This window comes from Heterodontus francisci, chromosome 18 (genome assembly GCF_036365525.1).
Source record: "Heterodontus francisci isolate sHetFra1 chromosome 18, sHetFra1.hap1, whole genome shotgun sequence".
Taxonomy (NCBI): domain Eukaryota; kingdom Metazoa; phylum Chordata; class Chondrichthyes; order Heterodontiformes; family Heterodontidae; genus Heterodontus; species Heterodontus francisci.
The window spans coordinates 83,969,493-83,987,791 of record NC_090388.1 but is presented as its reverse complement, the minus strand read 5'-3'; the positions used below and the strand labels follow the sequence as shown (position 1 = coordinate 83,987,791).

At 49.0% G+C, this 18,299-nt stretch overlaps 1 protein-coding gene across 2 annotated transcripts in view; it reads right to left on the bottom strand.

Moving 5' to 3' along the window:
- Nucleotides 1-5,105: 5,105 nt before the first annotated feature.
- ddx11 (DEAD/H (Asp-Glu-Ala-Asp/His) box helicase 11) overlaps nt 5,106-18,299 on the bottom strand; it is a 169,979-nt gene continuing 156,785 nt past the window's right edge. For both annotated transcript variants that reach the window (XM_068051077.1, XM_068051078.1), the window contains 3 exons: nt 6,520-6,595; nt 5,504-5,658; nt 5,106-5,279 (listed from right to left, as the gene is read on the bottom strand). In XM_068051077.1, the coding sequence (XP_067907178.1) occupies nt 5,241-5,279; nt 5,504-5,658; nt 6,520-6,595 (270 nt within the window). In that variant the 3' untranslated portion in view covers nt 5,106-5,240. The remainder of the gene's footprint in view (nt 5,280-5,503; nt 5,659-6,519; nt 6,596-18,299) is intronic.

Here is an 18,299-nt window from a genome sequence, read left to right as displayed (position 1 = left end):
CAGCCTTTGCCTGGTTTGACCATAAGTGTTTAATTTTTACATCGTCGTTTTAGCTTCCCCTCAGTGAATCCTTGTTCACTGCTCTCCAATTGTAAGGCAAAGAAATCAACCAGACAGGTTTTCTTAGATTTAAACAAGGTGTAAATTTATTAAACTTAAAACTCTAATTCGGTTAAAACTACAACAAATATGCAACACGACCATGCTAGCATGCACACTCAATAAACACACATGCAGATAGAGGCAGAAAAGGAGAAAGAATATTGGGTAAAAGTTTGAAGCAATAGCTGGAGTTCATTTACTGTGCTTTGAGTGCGATGTAGTCTTTGATTGCAGTTAAATGTTGCTGTTTCGGTGGTGCATGCTTTCAAACTCGCTTCGATGTAAGTCTTCCCTCATGAGGTTTAAGTGGCTTCACTGGATCTGGAAATTCATGAGAGCCAGGGAGAGACCTTCCTTCTCTTTTCTCTTCAAGTTCCTGTCTCTATCTTCAAACTGTTCTGTGAACGCAATTCAAAAACCCTGGGCCAGCAGGTCTGTCATGTGACTAGTTTTTTTTAAACAAACGCTCCTGCGTTTTTGTGGATTCCCAGACACCCAGAGTGAGTGTGTTTGTGTGTGTGTGTTTGGGGGTGGGGGGTGCGGGGGGGGGGGGGCGGGAAGAGGTGCGCAGGTTGTTGCTGGCTTGTTACTTATTCAATGTCTGGTAATCAAAATCCATTTGGGTTAATTGGATCAGGGAACAGTTCCATTGTCTCTCCAGGCAACTGTCTCTTAGCATGTAAATGGTCCCAGCCACTGCTGTTATCTCTTTAAACAAGTCATCTTTTCAGTCCAGCAACCAATGTAAGCTTGCACATAGTGTAACTACACTAAAATGATAGAGCCCAGCCAATGTACTTAGTGTGACACAAACTAAACCTCAGCCCCATAAGAATTTAAACTGATGGCTAATTATGTCTACCAAATACTCCTTAAAACTTCTGCTGGCATTGTCCATGTTGCAGATATGTTAATAATGTATGTTACTTCATCGGCTTCTGTGCCAGACTGCCTTTTTAATGGCTGTGACATTCCTCTGATCTACTCGATTCCCTAAACGGTGAGTTTGGTTTGTCTATCTGTTAATATAAACAACTAGTTGATGTAATATGGGTTGGAGATAAGCAGCTAACAAGCGTCAGACACAGTAGTCAGTCTTCAGCCAGTTCGCTTAAGAGGAATTGGGAGTAAAAAGGTTCATTTGATCTTCAACCTAAACCCTCTTCCATGCCTCTCGGTGCTGAGACCCACTATTTTGCGTGCGTCCCTCCAGGGTTTTGTTATCAAGTTTACGCATTTGAATTTCTCGCTTTCCTGGGCCTCGTAGCCTCTGCTCACGAGTTGTGCTATCACAACCGAGACTTCGGCATAGGAACATACGAATTAGGAGCAGGAGTAGGCCACTCGGCCCTTCGAGCCTGCTCCGCCATTCAATAAGTTCATGGCTGGACTAATTACTCCACATTTCCACCCCCTTGCTTATCAAGAATCTATCGACCTCTGCCTTAAAAATATTCAAAGACTCTGGAATTCTCTTCCTGAAAAGAGGGTTGAAGCAAAGACTCACGAACCTCTGAGAGAAGAAATTCCTGCTCATCTCTGTCTTAAATGGGCGGCCCCTTATTTTTAAACAGTGACCCCTAGTTCTAGATTCTCCCACAAGGGGAAACATCCTTTCCACATCCACCTTGTCAAGACCCCTCAGGATTTTATATGTTTTAATCAAGTCGCCTCTTTCTCTTCTAAATTCCAACGAATACAAACCTAGCCTGTCCAATCTTTCCTCATAAGACAGCCCGCCCATTCCAGGTATTAGTCTAGTAAACCTTCTCAGTACTGCCTCCAATGCATTTACATCCTTCCTTAAATAAAGAGACCAGTACTGTACACAGTACTCCAGATGTGGTCTCACCAATGCTCTGTACCTCCCTACTTTTGTATTCAATTCCCCTTAAAGCCTGGCTCGGGTATATAATTAAAACCCAACCTGGGCCTGACCCGACAACAGCCAACCCGAACCTGAACCCAAGTCCTTTAATTTTTTTAAATGCTCGACCCGACCCGAAAATAACAAACATATTTTTGAAACAGAAAAAGATCATAAACTAACACAAAAACAATATGAAACAAAACAGTACAGTCCAGCCCAGCCCAACCTGAACCCAAATGTTGGACACCAAATACAGACCCGACCCGACGTGTAGTTAGGTTTGGTCAGGTAGCCAGGCTTTAATTCCCCTCGCGATAAACGATAATATTCTATTAGCTTTCCTAATCACAAGCTGTACCTGCATACTAACCATTTGCGATTCAAGCACTAAAACACCCAGATCCCTCTGCATCGTTCACCATTTATATAATATGCTTCTTTTTCATTCTTCCTGTCAAAGTGGACAATTTCACATTTTCCCACATTATACTCCATTTGCCAGGTCTTTGCCCACTCACTTAACCTATCTATATCCCTTTGTAGCCCCCTTATGTCCTCTTCACAAGTTACTTTCCTACCTTTGTGTCATCAGTAAATTTAGCAACCATATCTTCGGTCCCTTCATCTAAGTCATTTACATAAATTGTAAAATGAGTCCCCAGCACAGATCCCTGTGGCACACCACTCATTACATCTTGCCAACTAGAAAATGACCCATTTATGCCTACTCTGTTTCCTGTTAGTTAGCCAATCTTCTGTCCATGCCAATATGTTACCCCCTACACCATGAGTTTTTATTTGCTGCAATAACCTTTGATGTAGCACCCCGAGTACAGGAGCAACGATATCTTACTGCAGTTATACAGGGCCTTGGTGAGACCACATCTGGAGTATTGTGTGCAGTTTTGGTCTCCTTATCTGAGGAAGGATGTTTTTGCCATGGAGGGAGTGCAAAGAAGATTTACTAGGCTGATTCGTGGGATGGCAGGATTGACGTATGAGGAGAGATTGGGTCGACTCAGCCTATATTCACTAGAGTTTAGAAGAATGAGAGGGGATCTCATAGAAATCTATAAAATTCTAACAGGACTAGACAGGCTAGATGCAGGGAGGATCTTCCAGATGGCTGGGGAGTCTAGAACCAGGGGTCACAGTCTCAGGATACAGAGTATACTATTTAGAACTGAGATGAGGAGAAATTTCTTCACTCAGAGGGTAGTGAACCTGTGGAATTCTCCACCGCAGAAGGCTGTGGAGGCCAAGTCATTAAATATATTCAAGAAGGAGATAGATATATTTCTTAATGCCAAAGGAATCAAGGGATATGGGGAGAAAGCAGGAACTGCGTACTGAATTAGACGATCAGCCATGATCTTTTTTGAATGGCGGAGCAGGTCCAAAGGGCCGAATGGCCTACACCTGCGGCACAGTGGTTAGCACTGCAGCCTCACAGCTCTAGCGACCCGGATTCGATTCTGCGTACTGCCTGTGTGGAGCTTGCACGTTCTCCCTGTGACCGCGTGGGTTTCCGCCGGGTGCTCCGGTTTCCTCCCACAGCCAAAGACTTGCAGGTTGATAGGTAAATTGGCCATTGTAAATTGGCCCTAGTATAGGTAGGTGGTAGGGGAATTGAGGGAAGGTGGTGATGTGGTAGGAATATAATGTAGGATTAGTATAAATGGGTGGTTGATGGTCGGCACAGACCCGGTGGGCCGAAGCGCCTGTTTCAGTGCTGTATCAATAAATAAATAAAATAAATAAATATTTTCTATGTTTCTATCAAATGCCTTCTGGAAATTTAAGTACAATACATCCACCTGTTCCCCTTTACCCACAGCACATGTAACTCCCTCAAAGAACTCCAATAAATTGGTTAAACATGATTTCCCTTTCATAACACCATGCTGACTCTGCCTGATTACCTTCAACTTTTTCTAAGTGCCCTGCTATAACGTCTTTAATAATAGCTTCTAACATTTTCCCTAAGACAGATGTTAAGCTAACTGCCTGTAGTTTTCTGCTGTCGCCCTCCCTTTTTGAATAAAGGAGTTACATTTGCTATTTTCCAATCTAACGGAACCTTCCCCAAATTTAAAGAATTTTGGAAAATTAAAACTAACGCATCAACTATCTCCCTAGCCACTTCTTTTAACACCCTAGGATGAAGTCCATCAGGACCCGGGGACTCGACAGCCCGCAGCTCCAACAATATGTTCAGTCCCACTTCCCTGGTGATTGTAATTTTCTTGAGTTTCTTCCTCCCTTCCATTTCCTGACTGAGAGCTAATACTGGGATGTTACTTGTATCCTCAATAGTGAAGACCGATGCAAAATATCTGTTCAATTTATTTGCCATCTCTTTATTATCCATTATTAATTCCCCAGACTCACTTTCTATAGGACCAATGCTTACTTTGTTAACTCTTTTCTTTTTAAAATATCTATAGAAACTCTTACTATCTGTCTTATATTTCTAGTTAGTTTTCTCTCGTAATTTTACCTTTCTTATCAATCTTTTAGTCATTCTTTGCTGTTTTTTATATTCTGTCCAATCTTCTGACCTGCCTCCCATCTTTGCGCAATTACAGGCTTTTTTTCTTTACGTTTGATACTATCTTCAACTGTTTTAGTGAACCACGGATGGCAGGTCCCACCCTTGGAATTTTTTTTTTTTTTTTAAATGTGTGTATTCTGAAATATCCCCTTAAATGTCTGCCACTGCATCTCTATTGACCTATCTCTTAACCTGATTTGCCAGTACACTTTAGCCAGCTCTGCTTTCATGCCCTGATAATTGCCCTTATTTAAGTTTAAAATACTAGTCTTGGACCCAAGCTTCTCTCCCTCCAACTGAATGTAAAATTCAATCATATTATGGTCGCTGCTACTTAGGGGTGCCTTAACTATGAGGTCATTAATTAATCCCATCTCGCCAATTACCTTTGAACGCTGCAGGTTACACCAAATATCTGGCATAGTCCTTCAGAAGGTGGGAGACAGGATTTCCACACAAAAAAGGCCATCTCTATCTTTAATTACTTAGAAATTAAGCAAAGGAAATTACAATCATTTCACACATAAGTACTCAACAGATAAATATCAAAATATCACAAGAAAACTAACAACACGCAGCAAAGAAAAATCGACTTTACTTCATTTTTATACAACTGGGAAAGTGTTATGTAACTGAACGAGTGGCTTGAAGCAGATGAAATTCATAAGATTGTTGCTAACATAAGTTTCTCATCCCAGCAATAGCCCCTTGCAGCTACTCAGTATGTCCACAGGTCTTCCGGTCACTGAAGAACTGCAACACAAAAATTAAATCAGAGATTTGTTAAACATTTAGTGCAATACTAATTGACTCTTTCTTCAACCAAGTGATTGTATAAAGGGAGCATCATTTTTGAAATCAATAAATTACATCATTCATTATCTAAACAATCCATTGGTAATAACCTCAGCTGGTAATATCACGATGCTGACACCATTGGCTGGCTGATGCTAAATGTAACATCTCAGATAACCCACCTTTCCAATGGCTCCAAGGGCAGGTCCAAATGATGCTTCTGCCTGTGTTCGTCCTCTGATCCATGTTGGCAACTTGCTAAGAATGCTGGGCCGGGTGTAGCGATGATCCAAAAGAACAATGGTGGCATAGTCCTCACGGTGACGGATCGCTCGTCCTATAAACAGCACAATACATAAACAATGGGAATGCTCACTCAGTTTCATTCCAAACGTGCTACAAGGCAAGTCATGCACTATAGGAACATTGCGGCAGCACAAACTACTTCCACTCCCACAGGTGTGCACTGCTTCTTTCAAGCCAGTAAACCATTTTGTTGGCTATTGGCCAACATTGAGGTTCCCATCAACATTGAGGACTGTGATAGTGACGGAGGACAATAGCAAGGGAGCAGATTTTGTGGATTCAGGCTTCCCAATGTTTAACTGGAAGGAATGATGGCTTTTTTTTAAAGCCATGTCAGATAAACAGTCAGATAACATAGGGGCAGTGAAGGGGTTGACAGAAGCAGTGGAAGGGTAGAGCTGAGTGTTGTCAATGCACATGTGGAAGCTGATCCCTCTGTCTGATAACATTGTCTAGGGCGACATATGGATGAGGCAAAGCAGGAAACCAAGGATAGGTCCTTGGGAGAATTCCAAAGGCAAAGGATGGGAGGCTTACCCATGCTGGGGATTCTCTGGCTAAGATTAGAGATTTAAAACTGAAACCAAGGGAAGCCACTCTCAAGCAGCTGGACAACAAAGAATAGGTCTTGAAGGAGGTCAGTGTGGTTCACCAGGTTGAAGACTATGGGGGGGCAGGGGGGGGTGGTTGAAGAGGATGAGGAAGGATAATGCACCACCATCACAATGAATAGAGTTATGTAACATTACCAACATGACCTCAATGTTCCCTTCATATGTTCCCAATGTTCCACATCAATCGCCCCTCCCAGTGCTATGTTGAGGTTTTGTAGTATCTTCTCAAATTACTGAGTTGTCCTCTGGTGCCATGTCCAGGTTACAAAGCCACCTACCTATAGACTGGTTGACAGCTTTCATGCAGAGATTTTCCACGAGTACTTTCCCTGGACTCTTCCCATCAATTTTTGGCTGTAGAATTAAAATATAAAACAGGATGTTATGTTCACAGTTCTAGATCACATCACAAACTACAACCCCTAGTTCCAGATCACATCACAAACGGCACTCCTTGTTCTAGGTCACATCACAAATTGCAACCCCAGTACTAGGTGATGTTCCGAAGAAGGGTCACTGACCCGAAACGTTAACTCTGCTTCTCTTTCCACAGATGCTGCCAGACCTGCTGAGTGGTTCCAGCATTTCTTGTTTTTATTTTATATTATATTATTTATGCTAAACTACACCCCCAGTTCAAAGTCACATCACAAACTACAGCCCCTGTTCTAGGTCACATCGCAAACTACAGCCCCTGTTCTAGGTCACATCGCAAACTACAGCCCCTGTTCTAGGTCACATCGCAAACTACAGCCCCTGTTCTAGGTCACATCGCAAACTACAGCCCCTGTTCTAGGTCACATCGCAAACTACAGCCCCTGTTCTAGGTCACATCGCAAACTACAGCCCCTGTTCTAGGTCACATCGCAAACTACAGCCCCTGTTCTAGGTCACATCGCAAACTACAGCCCCTGTTCTAGGTCACATCGCAAACTACAGCCCCTGTTCTAGGTCACATCGCAAACGATAGCCCTCATTCCAGGTCACATCGCAGACGATAGCCCCGGTTCAAGGTCACATCGCAGACGATAGCCCCGGTTTAAGGTCACATCGCAAACTACAGCCCCTGTTCTAGGTCACATCGCAAACTACAGCCCCCGTTTTAGGTCACATTACAAACTACAGCTCCTGTTCTAGGTCACATTACAAACCACACCCTCCCCATTCTGTGTCACATCACAAACTACGGCCCCAGTTCTACATTACATTACATTACAAACTGCATCCCATTTCTAAATAATATTGCGATCTACATTCCCAGGCCAGGACTACATTACATAGAACTGGAGTGTCAAGTGTCACATTGCAAACTATACCTGCAGTTCTTAATAAAATTACAAATGACACCTACAGTTCAAGATTAAATTAAAAACTATACTTTGAAAATAATCAATACTCTGTGAATCAACCTACCATTTGCTGTAGGAGCAGCTAACAGCGCGAGACATTTTAATTACCTTCACCCATGATGGCCAAATTACCATGGGCCTTAAACAACTACTGGCCACACATATTGCTTGCTGCTAAAAACAGCAATTAAGGGTACCTGGATAAGGGCCATCAGAATATTACGAACAGGAGAAGGACATTCAGCTGCTGTAGGTTGCTCCATTATCCAATTAAATCACAGCTGATCTGGGCCCCAACTCTATTTACCAGTCCACTGGCAGAATGATGGGCTCCCAACTCTAAGGGGTGCCAATCTCTGACATGAGGTGTGTTCCATGCCACCAGTGCTCAGTTCAGAGTCTCACCAGCTGAACCAGTAGTTGAGGAACACTCCATGGTGCTGGGCTCCAACCTACACACAATGGCAGGCAGGTGGAGGAAGAAAGAAAAAAATCTTATGTGGAACAAGCAACTACGTCAACATCAACTTGAACCTTGCCCACATCCCAAATAAAGAGTAAGTGGCTACCGCAGAAGGATCAAGACAAAATTGGCACGTGCAAAGAAATGAGAGGAAAAATTTATGGTGCTACAGCTGTAAGCAGAAAAGCACAGCAGGCTGCTGCCCTCAAATTCCTCAAAGAGAAATCAATTATAACAAGGTAGCGAAATAGTAAAAAAAAAACTTGCATCAATATAGCAAATTTCACAACCACCCCAAAGTGCTTTATAGCCACTGAAGTACTTTTGAAGTGTAGTAACTGTTATAATGTAGGAATGCTTGGGAACAGCAAACTCCCCCAAACAGCAATATAAATGACCAGATAATCAGTTTTGTGTTGATGATTTAGGGATAAATATTGGCCAGGATACCAGAGGTAACTCCCCTGCTCTTCCTTGAAATAGTGCCATGGGATCTTTTATGTCCACCTGACAGTGCAGATGGGGCCTCAATTTAACATCTCATCAAAAAGACAGCATCTCTGATAGTGCAGCACTGGAGTGTCAGCCTGGATTTTTTTTGTGCTCAAGTCCTGGAGTGGGACTTGAACCCACAACCTTTTGACTCAGAGATGAGAGTGCTACCAACTGAGTCATGGCTGACCCTAAAAACTATAACTCCTCTCACCTGTGGCATTACTACACTAGTCCCAGTGGCATGGAGGGCCGGATCTGGCTAAATTGATCAAGTTAAGACCATCCCTTCATTCCCATATACTCCCTGCGCAGGGAAACGATGCTCTTAAGCTAGAAATCAAAGGCAACCCAGCAACTCTTAAATGGTTGCTGTGGTACAAGATACAAAGCAACAGTTCTGGGATTTTAAATCCACTCAACGTATCAGAATAAATGCAGAAAGTCTCTGTGTATTTTTAAGGGCATTCCGCTAATTCTATGCCTTGCACTGAAGGGAGGTTACGAAGTCTTATGCTGTAGAAACATGTACAATGAAGGTGGTCAAAACTCCCACATCTAATGCAAAAGTAAAATACTGTAGATGCTGGAAATTTGAAATGAAAACGGGAAAAGCTGGTAATAGCAGGCCAGGCAGCATCTGTGAATAGAGAAACAGAGTTAATGTTTCAACCTGAAATTGTTAACTCTGTTTACTCTCCACAGATGCTGCCTGACCTGCTGGGTATTTCCAATATTTTCAGTTTTTATTTCACATTTAATGATGATTCACTGGAGGCCCTATTTCAGGAGTTACAGCAAAGGAAGGTGACACTGTTTAATGACAATGCTCACCCACCCTGTTAGAAGCACAAGTACAAGTTTCATGGAGAGAGTTAACGAAGCAAAGTGATTAGGTTCTCCCAGGTCCAGTATACTGAGCAGAGAACTGACCTTCGTATATGTATGCTTAATCTTTTTGCACAGGGCTACTCTAATGCTATTAATGCTCTTATGCCTCCTAAGGGATTTAGGATGCAAAGCACACAGAGAACAATCAAATCTGCAGTCAAAGATTCTTTGCGTCACATAAGCTGCAGGGCACAGCGATACTTTGCACATAGAAGTTCAAAGCTCAACTCACAAGTAAGTACCACAGGTACAAACACCACGTGAGTGAGGGAGGGAGATAGTCTGAACCAGGTAGCTGCTTGCATCACCCTAAATGTGTTTTCCCTACAAGTGGAGGCATCGGGGCAAGAAGTGAAGAAAGTCTGAAGGCGGCTGTCCCTTTGTTGGTGGAAATCGGCAAAGATGCGTTTAAAGGCATGGCACCACCACCCAGCAAGTACCGTCCATTGGAAAGCTCATTCACTATCTTAATCCTCACAACAGGCTCACACTTACAACGGGATTTCCTTCATTTATATTGTTATTCATTTCAGTCAGCTCTTCCCAAATCAAGTAGAACTTCACAGGCCCATATCAATAGTTCAATTGCCTCTCCTTCAGGAAATGAGAGCAAAGATTCAGCATCTGCTGGGAGGAGGAAAGCATGCAAGAATCCTGGGATAGCTCTACATTGTATTTTCTTGCTAATTAACCAGAGCTAACTTAAATACTATTACTGGTTGAGTCTTCACTAGTTGTGGTATGATAATACTTATACTGAACTATATTTTTAACCTTGCTTATAATACACCCTGATTAAAAGTTGCTGAGAGGTGACATGATGGAAAATTGTGGTTTGGGCCTTCATTAACTCAGAGTTTTATTGGCCTCGAAGGTTTTGAAAGGAGCTAAATGGTCAAAAAGTAAACTTCAGCAGAAATCTGGCACAGCATGAAACCAGGTGGCCTGCTGAGTGAGAACTAAAAGATAAACACCTTAGTAGAATCTCAAGTCCAGATCGAAGTAGAGCCGAGACATGGCTTGGCGTTGGAATGTTTACGAGCTGAGAAGAGTCCAAGCTTGGGAAGTCATCCAGAGAACCTGTCCCAGCTTGGGCAGGCAAATGAGTATATGATATCTTTTGTAATTGGGCTGTTCATATAAAAGCAAGGCAATGATTGGGTTAAATCAGTCTCCATAGGCTTTGCCATGTAGCAAGCACATAAGAAAGGGTGCTCTGAGCACAGGGGTTATAGAGTTATCATGTGTCACATTGACTGACGCGACAGTACCTGGAGCACACACAGAAAGTAGTTGCATGGAGATTGTACTTCCAATGGTGACGCTGTTGCACTTTGATATTATGGATAAGACATTAGCAGGTGTCAAGTCTTATTGATACTGAATAAAATATAACCACTGTCACCATTTCAGAACTTGGGAATAAAGGGTAAAAAAGGTTAACTGACTAATATCCTGAATTCCAACAACTGTCAGCACCTGCCAGAGAGTTGGGGAGGGGGGTGAGGAAATTACATCAGCACCTTCAGGGGATAGGGGGAGAAGAGAGTCAGCGCCTTCAGGGGAAAGGGGGAGAAGAGAGTCAGCACCTTCAGGGGAAAGGGAGAGAAGAGAGTCAGCGCCTTCAGGGGAAAGGGGGAGAAGAGAGTCAGCGCCTTCAGGGGAAAGGGGGAGAAGAGAGTCAGCGCCTTCAGGGGAAAGGGGGAGAAGAGAGTCAGCGCCTTCAGGGGATAGGGGGAGAAGAGAGTCAGCGCCTTCAGGGGATAGGGGGAGAAGAGAGTCAGCACCTTCAGGGGATAGGGGGAGAAGAGAGTCAGCACCTTCAGGGGAATGGGGGAGAAGAGAGTCAGCACCTTCAGGGGATAGGGGGAGAAGAGAGTCAGCACCTTCAGGGGATAGGGGGAGAAGAGAGTCAGCACCTTCAGGGGAATGGGGGAGAAGAGAGTCAGCACCTTCAGGGGATAGGGGGAGAAGAGAGTCAGCACCTTCAGGGGATAGGGGGAGAAGAGAATCAGCACCTTCAGGGGATAGGGGGAGAAGAGAGTCAGCACCTTCAGGGGATAGGGGGAGAAGATTCAGCACCTTCAGGGGATAGGGGAAGAAGAGAGTCAGCACCTTCAGGGGAATGGGGGAGAAGAGAGTCAGCACCTTCAGGGGATAGGGGGAGAAGAGAGTCAGCACCTTCAGGGGAATGGGGGAGAAGAGAGTCAGCACCTTCAGGGGATAGGGGGAGAAGAGAGTCAGCACCTTCAGGGGATAGGGGGAGAAGAGAGTCAGCACCTTCAGGGGATAGGGGGAGAAGAGAGTCAGCACCTTCAGGGGATAGGGGGAGAAGAGAGTCAGCACCTTCAGGGGATAGGGGGAGAAGATTCAGCACCTTCAGGGGATAGGGGAAGAAGAGAGTCAGCACCTTCAGGGGAATGGGGGAGAAGAGAGTCAGCACCTTCAGGGGAATGGGGGAGAAGAGAGTCAGCACCTTCAGGGGAAAGGGAGAGAAGAGAGTCAGCGCCTTCAGGGGAATGGGGGAGAGTGTCAGCACCTTCAGGGGAATGGGGGAGAGTGTCAGCACCTTCAGGGGAATGGGGGAGAAGAGAGTCAGCGCCTTCAGGGGAAAGAGGGAGAAGAGAGTCAGAGCCTTCAGGGGAATGGGGGAGAGTGTCAGCACCTTCAGGGGAATGGGGGAGAAGAGAGTCAGCGCCTTCAGGGGAAAGAGGGAGAAGAGAGTCAGCGCCTTCAGGGGAATGGGGGAGAGTGTCAGCACCTTCAGGGGAAAGGGGGAGAAGAGAGTCAGCGCCTTCAGGGGAAAGAGGGAGAAGAGAGTCAGCGCCTTCAGGGGAATGGGGGAGAGTGTCAGCACCTTCAGGGGAAAGGGGGAGAAGAGAGTCAGTGCCTTCAGGGGAAAGAGGGAGAAGAGAGTCAGCGCCTTCAGGGGAATGGGGGAGAGTGTCAGCACCTTCAGGGGAATGGGGGAGAGTGTCAGCACCTTCAGGGGAATGGGGGAGAGTGTCAGAACCTTCAGGGGAATGGGGGAGAGTGTCAGCACCTTCAGGGGAATGGGGGAGAGTGTCGGCACCTTCAGGGGAATGGGGGAGAGTGTCGGCACCTTCAGGGGAATGGGGGAGAGTGTCGGCACCTTCAGGGGAATGGGGGAGAGTGTCGGCACCTTCAGGGGAATGGGGGAGAGTGTCAGCACCTTCAGGGGAATGGGGGAGAGTGTCAGCGCCTTCAGGGGAAAGAGGGAGAAGAGAGTCAGCGCCTTCAGGGGAATGGGGGAGAGTGTCAGCACCTTCAGGGGAAAGGGGGAGAAGAGAGTCAGCGCCTTCAGGGGAAAGAGGGAGGAGAGTCAGCGCCTTCAGGGGAATGGGGGAGAGTGTCAGCGCCTTCAGGGGAAAGGGGGAGAAGAGAGTCAGTGCCTTCAGGGGAAAGAGGGAGAAGAGAGTCAGCGCCTTCAGGGGAATGGGGGAGAGTGTCAGCACCTTCAGGGGAATGGGGGAGAGTGTCAGCACCTTCAGGGGAATGGGGGAGAGTGTCAGAACCTTCAGGGGAATGGGGGAGAGTGTCAGCACCTTCAGGGGAATGGGGGAGAGTGTCAGCACCTTCAGGGGAATGGGGGAAGAGTGTCAGCACCTTCAGGGGAATGGGGGAAGAGTGTCAGCACCTTCAGGGGAATGGGGGAAGAGTGTCAGCACCTTCAGGGGAATGGGGGAGAGTGTCAGCACCTTCAGGGGAATGGGGGAGAGTGTCAGCACCTTCAGGGGAATGGGGGAGAGTGTCAGCACCTTCAGGGGAATGGGGGAGAGAGTCAGCACCTTCAGGGGAATGGGGGAGAAGAGAGTCAGCACCTTCAGGGGATAGGGGGAGAAGAGAGTCAGCACCTTCAGGGGAATGGGGGAGAAGAGAGTCAGCACCTTCAGGGGATAGGGGGAGAAGAGAGTCAGCACCTTCAGGGGATAGGGGGAGAAGAGAATCAGCACCTTCAGGGGATAGGGGGAGAAGAGAGTCAGCACCTTCAGGGGATAGGGGGAGAAGATTCAGCACCTTCAGGGGATAGGGGAAGAAGAGAGTCAGCACCTTCAGGGGAAAGGGAGAGAAGAGAGTCAGCGCCTTCAGGGGAATGGGGGAGAGTGTCAGCACCTTCAGGGGAATGGGGGAGAGAGTCAGCGCCTTCAGGGGAATGGGGGAGAAGAGAGTCAGCACCTTCAGGGGATAGGGGGAGAAGAGAGTCAGCACCTTCAGGGGATAGGGGGAGAAGAGAATCAGCACCTTCAGGGGATAGGGGGAGAAGAGAGTCAGCACCTTCAGGGGATAGGGGGAGAAGATTCAGCACCTTCAGGGGATAGGGGAAGAAGAGAGTCAGCACCTTCAGGGGAATGGGGGAGAAGAGAGTCAGCACCTTCAGGGGAATGGGGGAGAAGAGAGTCAGCACCTTCAGGGGAAAAGGGGAGAAGAGAGTCAGCACCTTCAGGGGATAGGGGGAGAAGAGAGTCAGCACCTTCAGGGGATAGGGGGAGAAGAGAGTCAGCACCTTCAGGGGATAGGGGGAGAAGAGAGTCAGCACCTTCAGGGGATAGGGGGAGAAGAGAGTCAGCACCTTCAGGGGATAGGGGGAGAAGAGAGTCAGCACCTTCAGGGGATAGGGGGAGAAGATTCAGCACCTTCAGGGGATAGGGGAAGAAGAGAGTCAGCACCTTCAGGGGAATGGGGGAGAAGAGAGTCAGCACCTTCAGGGGAATGGGGGAGAAGAGAGTCAGCACCTTCAGGGGAAAGGGAGAGAAGAGAGTCAGCGCCTTCAGGGGAATGGGGGAGAGTGTCAGCACCTTCAGGGGAATGGGGGAGAGTGTCAGCACCTTCAGGGGAATGGGGGAGAAGAGAGTCAGCGCCTTCAGGGGAAAGAGGGAGAAGAGAGTCAGCGCCTTCAGGGGAATGGGGGAGAGTGTCAGCACCTTCAGGGGAATGGGGGAGAAGAGAGTCAGCGCCTTCAGGGGAATGGGGGAGAGTGTCAGCACCTTCAGGGGAAAGGGGGAGAAGAGAGTCAGCGCCTTCAGGGGAAAGAGGGAGAAGAGAGTCAGCGCCTTCAGGGGAATGGGGGAGAGTGTCAGCACCTTCAGGGGAAAGGGGGAGAAGAGAGTCAGTGCCTTCAGGGGAAAGAGGGAGAAGAGAGTCAGCGCCTTCAGGGGAATGGGGGAGAGTGTCAGCACCTTCAGGGGAATGGGGGAGAGTGTCAGCACCTTCAGGGGAATGGGGGAGAGTGTCAGAACCTTCAGGGGAATGGGGGAGAGTGTCAGAACCTTCAGGGGAATGGGGGAGAGTGTCAGCACCTTCAGGGGAATGGGGGAGAGTGTCGGCACCTTCAGGGGAATGGGGGAGAGTGTCGGCACCTTCAGGGGAATGGGGGAGAGTGTCGGCACCTTCAGGGGAATGGGGGAGAGTGTCGGCACCTTCAGGGGAATGGGGGAGAGTGTCAGCACCTTCAGGGGAATGGGGGAGAGTGTCAGCACCTTCAGGGGAATGGGGGAGAGTGTCAGCACCTTCAGGGGAATGGGGGAGAGTGTCAGCGCCTTCAGGGGAAAGAGGGAGAAGAGTGTCAGCACCTTCAGGGGAATGGGGGAGAGTGTCAGCACCTTCAGGGGAATGGGAGAAGAGAGTCAGCGCCTTCAGGGGAAAGAGGGAGAAGAGAGTCAGCGCCTTCAGGGGAATGGGGGAGAGTGTCAGCACCTTCAGGGGAATGGGGGAGAGTGTCAGCACCTTCAGGGGAATGGGGGAGAGTGTCAGCACCTTCAGGGGAATGGGGGAGAGAGTCAGCACCTTCAGGGGATAGGGGGAGAAGAGAGTCAGCACCTTCAGGGGAATGGGGGAGAAGAGAGTCAGCACCTTCAGGGGATAGGGGGAGAAGAGAGTCAGCACCTTCAGGGGATAGGGGGAGAAGAGAATCAGCACCTTCAGGGGATAGGGGGAGAAGAGAGTCAGCACCTTCAGGGGATAGGGGGAGAAGATTCAGCACCTTCAGGGGATAGGGGAAGAAGAGAGTCAGCACCTTCAGGGGAAAGGGAGAGAAGAGAGTCAGCGCCTTCAGGGGAATGGGGGAGAGTGTCAGCACCTTCAGGGGAATGGGGGAGAGAGTCAGCGCCTTCAGGGGAAAGAGGGAGAAGAGAGTCAGCGCCTTCAGGGGAAAGAGGGAGAAGAGAGTCAGCGCCTTCAGGGGAATGGGGGAGAGTGTCAGCACCTTCAGGGGAATGGGGGAGAAGAGAGTCAGCGCCTTCAGGGGAAAGAGGGAGAAGAGAGTCAGCGCCTTCAGGGGAAAGAAGGAGAAGAGAGTCAGCGCCTTCAGGGGAATGGGGGAGAGTGTCAGCACCTTCAGGGGAATGGGGGAGAGTGTCAGCACCTTCAGGGGAATGGGGGAGAGTGTCAGCACCTTCAGGGGAAAGGGGGAGAGTGTCAGCACCTTCAGGGGAAAGGGGGAGAAGAGAGTCAGCACCTTCAGGGGAATGGGGGAGAGTGTCAGCACCTTCAGGGGAATGGGGGAGAGTGTCAGCACCTTCAGGGGAATGGGGGAGAGAGTCAGCACCTTCAGGGGAATGGGGGAGAAGAGAGTCAGCACCTTCAGGGGATAGGGGGAGAAGAGAGTCAGCACCTTCAGGGGAATGGGGGAGAAGAGAGTCAGCACCTTCAGGGGAATGGGGGAGAAGAGAGTCAGCACCTTCAGGGGATAGGGGGAGAAGAGAGTCAGCACCTTCAGGGGATAGGGGGAGAAGAGAATCAGCACCTTCAGGGGATAGGGGGAGAAGAGAGTCAGCACCTTCAGGGGATAGGGGGAGAAGAGAGTCAGCACCTTCAGGGGATAGGGGGAGAAGATTCAGCACCTTCAGGGGATAGGGGAAGAAGAGAGTCAGCACCTTCAGGGGAAAGGGAGAGAAGAGAGTCAGCGCCTTCAGGGGAATGGGGGAGAGTGTCAGCACCTTCAGGGGAATGGGGGAGAGAGTCAGCGCCTTCAGGGGAAAGAGGGAGAAGAGAGTCAGCGCCTTCAGGGGAAAGAGGGAGAAGAGAGTCAGCGCCTTCAGGGGAAAGGGGGAGAGTGTCAGCACCTTCAGTGGAATGGGGGAGAAGAGAGTCAGCGCCTTCAGGGGAAAGAGGGAGAAGAGAGTCAGCGCCTTCAGGGGAATGGGGGAGAGTGTCAGCACCTTCAGGGGAATGGGGGAGAGTGTCAGCACCTTCAGGGGAATGGGGGAGAGTGTCAGCACCTTCAGGGGAAAGGGGGAGAGTGTCAGCACCTTCAGGGGAAAGGGGGAGAGTGTCAGCACCTTCAGGGGAAAGGGGGAGAGTGTCAGCACCTTCAGGGGATAGGGGGAGAAGAGAGTCAGCGCCTTCAGGGGAATGGGGGAGAAGAGAGTCAGCGCCTTCAGGGGAATGGGGGAGAGTGTCAGCACCTTCAGGGGAATGGGGGAGAGAGTCAGCGCCTTCAGGGGAAAGAGGGAGAAGAGAGTCAGCGCCTTCAGGGGAAAGAGGGAGAAGAGAGTCAGCGCCTTCAGGGGAAAGGGGGAGAGTGTCAGCACCTTCAGGGGAATGGGGGAGAAGAGAGTCAGCGCCTTCAGGGGAAAGAGGGAGAAGAGAGTCAGCGCCTTCAGGGGAATGGGGGAAGAGAGTCAGCACCTTCAGGGGAAAGGGGGAGAAGAGAGTCAGCACCTTCAGGGGAATGGGGGAGAGTGTCAGCACCTTCAGGGGAATGGGGGAGAGTGTCAGCACCTTCAGGGGAAAGGGGGAGAGTGTCAGCACCTTCAGGGGAAAGGGGGAGAGTGTCAGCACCTTCAGGGGAAAGGGGGAGAGTGTCAGCACCTTCAGGGGAAAGGGGGAGAAGAGAGTCAGTGCCTTCAGGGGAATGGGGGAGAGTGTCAGCACCTTCAGGGGAATGGGGGAGAGTGTCAGCGCCTTCAGGGGAATGGGGGAGAGTGTCAGCACCTTCAGGGGAATGGGGGAGAAGAGAGTCAGCGCCTTCAGGGGAAAGAGGGAGAAGAGAGTCAGCGCCTTCAGGGGAATGGGGGAGAGTGTCAGCACCTTCAGGGGAATGGGGGAGAGTGTCAGCACCTTCAGGGGAATGGGGGAGAGTGTCAGCACCTTCAGGGGAAAGGGGGAGAGTGTCAGCACCTTCAGGGGAAAGGGGGAGAGTGTCAGCACCTTCAGGGGAAAAGGGGAGAGTGTCAGCACCTTCAGGGGAAAGGGGGAGAGTGTCAGCACCTTCAGGGGAAAGGGGGAGAAGAGAGTCAGCACCTTCAGGGGAAAGGGGGAGAAGAGAGTCAGCACCTTCAGGGGAAAGGGGGAGAAGAGAGTCAGCACCTTCAGGGGAAAGGGGGAGAAGAGAGTCAGCACCTTCAGGGGAAAGGGGGAGAAGAGAGTCAGCACCTTCAGGGGAAAGGGGGAGAAGAGAGTCAGCACCTTCAGGGGAAAGGGGGAGAAGAGAGTCAGCACCTTCAGGGGAAAGGGGGAGAAGAGAGTCAGCACCTTCAGGGGAAAGGGGGAGAAGAGAGTCAGCACCTTCAGGGGAATGGGGGAAGAGTGTCAGCACCTTCAGGGGAATGGGGGAAGAGTGTCAGCACCTTCAGGGGAATGGGGGAGAGTGTCTGCACCTTCAGGGGAATGGGGGAGAGTGTCAGCACCTTCAGGGGAATGGGGGAGAGTGTCAGCACCTTCAGGGGAATGGGGGAGAGAGTCAGCACCTTCAGGGGATAGGGGGAGAAGAGAGTCAGCACCTTCAGGGGAATGGGGGAGAAGAGAGTCAGCACCTTCAGGGGATAGGGGGAGAAGAGAGTCAGCACCTTCAGGGGATAGGGGGAGAAGAGAATCAGCACCTTCAGGGGATAGGGGGAGAAGA